General features: G+C 30.1%; 1 protein-coding gene across 2 annotated transcripts; it reads right to left on the minus strand.

Moving 5' to 3' along the window:
• Positions 1-1,072: 1,072 nt before the first annotated feature.
• LOC123696401 lies at positions 1,073-7,592 on the minus strand. 2 transcript variants are annotated; one of them, XM_045642548.1, is made up of 4 exons: positions 7,498-7,592; positions 3,219-3,356; positions 2,341-2,493; positions 1,073-1,262 (listed from the first exon to the last, which is right to left on the minus strand). In XM_045642548.1, exons 2-4 carry the CDS (start codon positions 3,333-3,335, stop codon positions 1,182-1,184), a joined length of 351 nt encoding a protein of 116 aa, XP_045498504.1. In that variant the 5' UTR covers positions 3,336-3,356; positions 7,498-7,592; the 3' UTR covers positions 1,073-1,181. The 2 variants fall into 2 exon arrangements, with proteins under 2 accessions (XP_045498504.1, XP_045498503.1); XM_045642547.1 differs by having other exon boundaries at positions 2,329-2,493.
• Between the last annotated feature and the right edge of the window lie 1,225 nt (positions 7,593-8,817).

Consider the following 8,817-nt stretch of genomic DNA (forward strand, 5'->3'; position numbering starts at 1 on the left):
TTATAGATTAATCCTAATACGGTGGCATAACTCCGAAATAGGAAAAATACTGGGCATGTTTAATTGTTTATAACTTTCATTTTATTTACTTATTGAATTAATTCCAAGATTAGTTGGAATAATTATTAATCTGATAAATTAGAAACCATATTCTGCGGTATGTTTTCTTAATTAGAAATCCAGTTAAATATGAAAATGGTTGAGTACAAAATGTTTGTTTCTTAGAAGGGGTAAAAATAGGAAGGTGTATTTTAATGTATCACAAATCATTTATTTTGTATAACTGTTGATTTGAGTTTTACACATCTGAGCCAAAAAACTGTTATCATTTGATTAAGCATTTACATTCTCTTGTTTATCGAATTTTTGATGGGTCAGAATTAGGATTATTAAAAACACGAGTAGTTTTCCTATTACGGTGGTAGATATTTCCAGGTAACTCTGTATTAGGTTATATATGATCTCCTATTACGGCCCTATTTCATAGAACTTAAAATTATCAGATTTAGGGTTGCGTAAATAAATAAGAAGTTTTGTGTCTTTTTTTGTGGATTCTTATTTGATATGCGTGTTTTTTTTCCGATAAAACTAAAAGCATAAATGAAACACATTAAAAGTGAATCAACGTAATCAAACCAATGGTTAATGAATAAAAAACTTACAATTTACTTTACTAACACATTCCTATTATTTAACAAATATTATTTGTACGGAACTTCAATGTATATAATATCTGACCCTCCGTATTAGGAGCCGCCTACCGCAGTATTAGGCTCTGACCAAAATCATACCTCCGTATTAGGGAAAATCGACATGACTATTTAAATAATTTTTTAAAATAAGAAATATCATGAAAATAAACATAGACTCAACAGCAATAAAAAATTTAAGTTCCACTTTTAACGATAAAGTGGTTTGGCACCTTTAGAAAGACTTACAAATGCTTATTTTTGATACTTACTTTCAAATGTTGCGAAATACCTCCGTATTAGGTGCTTTTACCTTACATCGATATTCTGTGTTATTAAAATAACAGCTTGTATAGACTATATAACTTTAAAAAATTGGCATATCTGATATTTTATGTTACAATAATAATTACTATGTTGCTATAGCTGGTATAGACCATAGGTATAAAGGCGAAATTCAAATAAAAATGCAATAATACTAAATGATTGGTGTTAGAAGCACGTAATAGCGTTAAAGTAGCATCGAAGCACCCGGCCTCGACCGCTCGCTTGTCCTCTGCGCTGTAAACCCGTCTGAAAACATTAAACAAACTCGTTATTTAATAGATAACAGACATACTTAATATTACTTCTACTATATTACTTTATTTATAAGGACTAAGTATACTATATTACTTTATTTATAAGGACGTTAAATAATGAGAATTTATGCAACATATGGCTCATGTGACCTATTCTCTCAATTCAAAGCATTTCTATTTTCTGTCTAAGTACATTTTATTGGGTTCCTTCGTATTTTGATCAGAATCAGTAGAGCCACTTTATTGTATGTGTAGTTTTTTAGCAAAATGACTGGTTTAAATTCAAAATAGCAACCATAAAATATATACCAAGTAAAAAAACATACGTATAACAAAATTTATTATTCAAACATTTTCAATATGTCGATTGTATCAATCAAAGAAATCGTAAATTAAACAAAGTTTTCTGATGTTCAAATAGACATGAATATAAATAATTGTTTTTTTACCAAAAATTACTATTCACGGGCATTATTAAATTATAACAATAGGGAAGACACAATTAACAAATTAAATTACGTACCTACAAAATACATTTCTTCTCTGGCATGCTACTTGGTAAAAAATAGCCTACTTATGTGCTACCTACTTTTAACTACACCTATCTTTGTACCGAATTTCATCCAGTTCCGATCTACAAAGATTCGATCAAGAAAGTGCGTGATAGAGCAACTAACACCGTCTTAGAAAACTTGCATATTTTAACAGAAAATATAGGATAAAATAAACAATTGACCAACGACTATTCAAGCGACATTTAAATTGTTTTAAGTACCTATATATTTAAACCTTAGACTTTAACTTTATTTATTATACGACGAAAATGACTCTACGAAACAGCATAGGTAGTATTATTTTAGAATTAAGATATGTACTTAATTGTAAAATTTAGTGTTATCATTGAATATAATTCTTTATTATTGAAGCATGTATTTAAGATTAATTTAATATACAATGTATAATTTTTAAATAACGTTTGATATTGTTCTATTTATTAACTTCTGTGACTTCAGCCATTGTTCGAACATAAATAAAATAGTCCATAAAAAGGACGTTACCAAATCATTTACATCGTAGTTTGCGATTCTCAACGGCGCTGTCCTCGGCCCATCTCTGTCGGGATCAAACCGCTGATTCGGCCCGTCCTCCCGGAGTGCCTTCTGCAGAGCCACGAGCAATCTATCCAACACCAAAGCTGCCCTTTTGTGTGGTACTATCACTTGCTGAAACAGTTTTCAATGTTATAAGTAGGTATCTATTCTTCATTAATTCTATATTATAGTCGCAAAGGAGATTACGAGACTTATTTTACTCATAACTCAAAGACGTGCCTTAATGAATGAATGCCGGTAGTTAAACTTATAACTGTTCCTGTGTGGGCGTCTTTTATTCACTATACTCGAAAAGAGGAAAACTACGAATCAAATTTATTGTTCAGAAATCCAGAGTAGCAAACCACATTTTCATTAAAGTTAAATTTGTTAATGAAATGTTCAAAACTTCGAAATTGCAATCGCAAATCATAATTGGAAAAATTAAAAAAGAACTAGCTGTCCAAAGTACTAAAGTGGCAATTAATCTCTCATAATCTAATATCATAATATAAATGTACGTGGGCGAGTGTGGTGAAATAAGCCTTCACAGTTCACACCTACATTTTCACACGTTTCGTTACAAATGAGCCATTTGCATACTTCAATTAAAAAAAGATGACGCGGACTTTTTGGTTTCGTAAAAACTTTTTATGAAAATTGTCTTTATGATTAATATGACCTCCTTATATTTGCATACCAAATCGTTCCAAAATGTTTTATTTATCTTTAAGTTAAGTAGCCAATGTTTACGAAAAAAAAAAATTGTTTTATAAAGAAAATTTTAGCAAACCGACCATACAGTCTCGCAATAGAAAGCTAAGGACTATTATGATTTATGAGTAGAATCAACTTACTTCTCGCATATTTGTAGGTTCCACTAAAGGATATTCCTCATCAAGGATAGCTGGTGCTGGAAGAGCCGTCACCATAGCAACACACACGGACATGCAGAACAGGTTTAATGACATCATCTTGAAAACATAACCCGAGTGCTGGAAAAAATTAACCATTATATTAAATTGTATGAATTAATTTAAAAATTTATTTTGTACGTAAGACATCATTGAATCTACAGTAGAACTACGTAGAATAATAATAATTATTCATTGTGTGAGCTTTCAAGTTTCCAACCATAGAGCTACGCTTCGCATCGCTTTAGCATAGCTTTTCCACGCCATGTACCATTTTTTTGACCTACTCTAAAGAAGATTTGTAGCGTGTGTAGGTACTTTTCTCTACATAATGTTCGATTTAATTGATGCTTTGTGTTTATAAAATATTAGATGAATAAGAGTTATACATTTTAAGTAACTATTTCTGATCCAAGAACTCAATCTGATTCAATAACACAGCCTTGTTCTCAATTCTATAGAAGTCGTTCGTTCATCCCTGTGGCTTATCTAACTAATTGTTTTGTGCGCCTATCTCACGTAGATGCTACTAGTAAAACCATTCACATTTGTAGTTGCACTATAGTTATTTTTAAATATTTTAAATATTTCAGTACAATCAAGTAACTTCAAGTTAGCGATACTTCAACTATAGGAATAAGGCAATAGGTCTACGTCTTTAAACTGTAAATTTATCACTCTTTTGTAAGGTGCAATGGATTTGTGGACAATCTTTCTTGAGAAGAATGCCAGCCTATGCCAGCCTATGCCAGCCTATGCCAGCCTCTGAAGTGTAGATTGTAAATATAATAGATCCAACGCCGAGTTGCAAATTTTAGTATGTATAAAAATTTGGCAATGGCTTGATAATTATTATAATTATTTCAATTGATCATATTATAATACCCAATGCCTCAACATACATTAACGCGATTCAACGTGATTCGAATAATAGAGTATGTATATGATAAGATATACAGGTAAGTAAAATAATTTGGCCCTTAAACTATGCTTTCACCCCCGTTATATGTGCCTAATTTAACAAATGAAGCCATAGATAAGTAGTAAAAATAAAAACAATAATGGAACAAGAAAGCCTTAAAAAATTATGCATCTAATGAACACACTCTTTCTTGTAACCATGAAATCGAAATATGAGAATGAGTGATTTAAAAGATTTATAGCAAAACCGGAGAATTGAGGTCGCATCCTCATTGTATCATGTTATAATGAAGGCTGTTCATATTCATCAATTCTCAAATTCTTTACTGTCTATGACACAGATTTTGCCTCACTTTTATGTTAAAAAAGAAATTAAATTCAAGCGTGTAGCGAAATGACGCACATTGTAAGCTGCGTTTGCCGACTTGGCCGAAATATTAAGAGATATTTTTTTATATGGATTAAAAAATAAATGTCATCATCATCAACAGTCTAGATATAGACAGCCAAAATAGTTAAATACTCTTATCATAGGTCTCGATATTTGGTTTGTGTTCCACACCATTAATACCTCCTCACATCCTTCTTTGTAATCCTATTGACTTTTAATTTGCGGTTATATTTCAATGATTTAATGAAAGTTACCAAGTGAGATTTAACGATCGTGTACTGTATTACAACTGGGTAAAGGATACAAAAGACTCTCATTATTATCTGCAGCTATGAAGTGCTATAAGATATCCTTATTGCATTTTAAAATATAGATGACTAACCGTTGGCCCTGGTTACGCTTAAATTGATAAAACTAGGTATATACATATTCTTAAAAAAGTACGCTTGCTAAATTTTAACGAAAGCTTAATTTTCTTTAAGCCGAAATTATTAAATGCTATGACACGTTATAGGAATTTTATAATTGTGTCTATGTACAATTTTGATGCGAACATAGTGCTCTACTTACACAAAGTGTATCTAATAAATATGAGCCACAAACAATAACCTTTATCCCAGTGAACACCCGCAGAGCCCACATTGACAGCGGCTTTACTTAAACTTCAATATTATCTTACATTATCCTTTTCAAAAGATAAAGGACAACTGGCACACTTATTTACGAGAGTGGATAAACTCGTTTATAGCAGTGGTCCATTTATTGTCTTGATCTGTTTTATTTCCCATGGTTCACAGAATTTTAAATAATTGTGCCGTTTAGTTTATAGCATCATGAAGCTGACTATAACCTTTGGTATATGGCTTGCACTGTGGACATTTTTACGTTACAATTATTGTGGTTCAATTAAGTTTAAAAGGGAATCGTAACTTTATCCTTACAATGTCTTTTGAGGTGTTGAAATTACGGAAACAACGGTTAAACAATTTTGAAGACACAAACATTAGTCTTAGAATTTTCTTTTTGTCATAGTCATAATTTGTGAATTCTTTATGGGTCGTCATTTAATCACCGTCATAAGAGGATGTTTTCCGGAAACTAGGTGCTATTAAAATAACAAGAATAGAAATCTACGCTATTTTTAATCGTACATGTAAAAATTAAATACAGACATTCTCAAACATTATTTCAACTGAAAAATCTACATGATATTTTCTATTAAACACCATTCTTGGATATTGAACGTGTCAATATTGAACTGCATTTTCTGATTCTCCTTGAATATAAGACAAATGGCATTGAAAGTGCTTATGCTGTCAGCATAAATATAACTTAAAGAAATACAAAGTTTTTTTAGAAAATTTAAAAATATTGTTACTTTTTAATGACAATCCAAATTGTATGCCAAATAAAGGAGTGATTATTTTAGGTTAAAAAGTCTCCTTATATTTTATTTTATTTTTAAAACTGTTTTACGCAAAAATGCTACACGTTTGATGAAACTTAGTAAAAGGATATTTTGTAACAATACGGCTTATTCTAAATAACGTTACGTAACGTACGTTAGAAATTTTATTAAGTTAAATTGATTTTAGGAATGCTTAACTCCTTTATTTTTTCCTTTATAACTACAAGCAATGCGTTGGGGTTTTAATTGAAACTTATGCAATCATATTTGCAAGAACTAGAAATAATCTCAATGCGGCGTTTAATTCTTGATTAAATCATAAACCTTGTTTATATTAAGGCTACTAAGCGTTCGTTGATTAGGATTAAAAGCTACGCCGTAGAAACCGTAGAGGTGTAGCATAAGAACGTAGCAACGTAGGCGTTTGTTGATCACCCACGTAGCTTTATTTAACGTTCGTGAAAATATTGCATTCTCTAATAACAATGTCGTAATCATTCAAATAAATAAAGTAAGTTTTAATATAATACATGCTATTAGCTAAGGTGTTTTAGGACGCATTCTATTTTTGGTTTGTCAAGATTATTTGAGAAAGCGTTTTACTTTTGATTTGTGAAGATTATTTTGATGACGATTTTAAAAGACTACAGAATTTCTTACCGTTTCTTCTATATCACGAAAAAACCACAAACCATGTGGAAGAAACTGCTTTCCGAACGTATTTATACGATTCAAAAATGTTTCTAAAGGATGACTGTTGTCTAGTTGAATGAATAAATACATGATACCACGTACTACGCGCATTTACCTAACAAGGAAATAGCTCTAAATTAGACATAACGTATCTGTTTACAATCTTGTTTTAAATACAATAAATATAAACAGAAATTAACCACGCTCGCTAAACAATCATAGGTGCAAGTTCATCATCATCATCATTTTATAAGCTGAAGCTTATAATTGCTTGGGACAGTACTGATTTTACTATGTAAAATACGTATGCATAATTTAAAGTGGTTTAATTATGAAGAAATAAAAACAGGAACAGAAATATATTAGTTTTACCATTCAATAAATATTTTATAATGAACAAAATTGATTCCCTCCTTTTATATTGATGATTTAAAATTTAAGTTCAATATTTAAAATACTTAAGTATTCATAAAATATGTAACTAGAGATCAAGGAACTTTAATTATTATATTTATTATGTACTTTTTATGCATTAATTTATACGTTGGATGTATTTATATGGAATTAAAAAAATTTCATAAAATAAAACTACATATATCATTCTTATAATCATAAAATGAAAATGTAAATTTCATCCAGCTGAGAATGTATAAATTTATACATCTTTAATTCCTTTAAAATTCATTTAAAATAAAATTAGTGTTTGTAAGAAGAGATGCAAGAGTTATTAGAAGTAGCTATAAAACTTCCGTTGTGTTTCCAATTTTTTTACTTAACTAAATTATTAATGTAAAAATAAATATACTCACAGCAAAAATTAAAACACCAATTTTTACTAAATAAATAAACAAAACACTGTTTTTACGAAAGTTTCACAAGCCGCAAGTTGCTGCTAAGAGCGTCTATAAGGTTGTATGGTGCGAAACGCGCGAATCAAGCTTTATAAGGGACGCGACAGGTTATATAAATATATAAACAATAAAAACGGTGCAGTGGGTGTTGATAATTACTTTTAGGATTGAATATTTTTCATAAGCTTTACTTCGAAATGGTCAAAGATGAGGGGTCTACTTATAATTTGTATTTTGGGGTTTTAAAAGTTCAGAATAAGCTTTTGTGATGAAATTATAAGATTTGTTTCGAATGAAAATGAATAAAATCAAATACAAAAATTTGTTATTCTTTAGGCTTTGTGGGTACCTACCGTTGCATGAAAAATTAGTGCATAGTTTATTTCTGAGAAATCTAATTTCCCCGAAAGATATAAAAATTAACAATGATTAGCAAAAAAATATTATTTTTATTACATTTGTACGTCAAAAGAATAATTCCTATCTAGCTCATTATTATCATTAAAGGCAACTGACGCATTTAATAACAAACCATCGAATTGCCCCAATATAAAGCTTAATGCTATATGAGCTTTATCAGGGAATATTGTTTTAATACACTCAGTGTACAATAAACACTTCATGATGCCGCATCCGTACTTATAATTTTTTTAAATAATATCTAAAATATATTGTATTTTAAAAATTGCCTAGAACATGCCTAGAATAAATAATCTTTCATCGTATTTAGGGAACGTATTTAGTTCCTCTTTGAGATAGTCTATGAACGTTTTTTCTAGTTAATCGATTTATAGCTGAATTTCACACATTGCTGTTTGATGTATTTAAACAGTCTTGAAATATTACAGAAGCCTTTTTTTTCGTCGATGTTATAACGATGGTTGCTTTCATTCTTAGCGTAGGTATCTGTTTTTCTTTCCGTGTATGAACACCATAATATCATGTAGTATTTACAACTTCGTGGATTTTCAATCGACTAAAATTAAAATCTGCATTCTGAACCATAGTGTGAATTGCTTAAGTTACATTTTTTCTGGTATTTTTAGAAGAATTTTGAAAGAGGGAGGATTGTAATTTGTAATATTAAAAAATTCATCATAATGTTTTCAATCGTACCTATAACCATTAATTTGCTATTATATATTTTATTCATTCCCATTGCTTATATTATTACAGCAATAATCTATTCAAGCGGATGCAATTTGGAAGGTCGCCGGTCGCGTAAGAATAAAAGGCAGCCTTCAGTAAGCAATATCCAAGTTTGTCCTTCGAATAGCT

The sequence above is a fragment of the Colias croceus genome, chromosome 12, assembly GCF_905220415.1.
Source record: "Colias croceus chromosome 12, ilColCroc2.1".
Lineage (NCBI taxonomy): Eukaryota > Metazoa > Arthropoda > Insecta > Lepidoptera > Pieridae > Colias > Colias croceus.

Bases quoted from the DNA above. Each gene is read 5' to 3' on its own strand.
- LOC123696401 (XM_045642547.1), bottom strand. From the start codon at position 3,335: ATGATGTCATTAAACCTGTTCTGCATGTCCGTGTGTGTTGCTATGGTG. The intron at 2,494-3,218 runs GTAAGTTGATTC...AAACTGTTTCAG, and splicing joins AACCTACAAATATGCGAGAA to CAAGTGATAGTACCACACAA. The intron at 1,263-2,328 runs GTAACGTCCTTT...TAATGTTTTCAG, and splicing joins ACTACGATGTAAATGATTTG to ACGGGTTTACAGCGCAGAGG.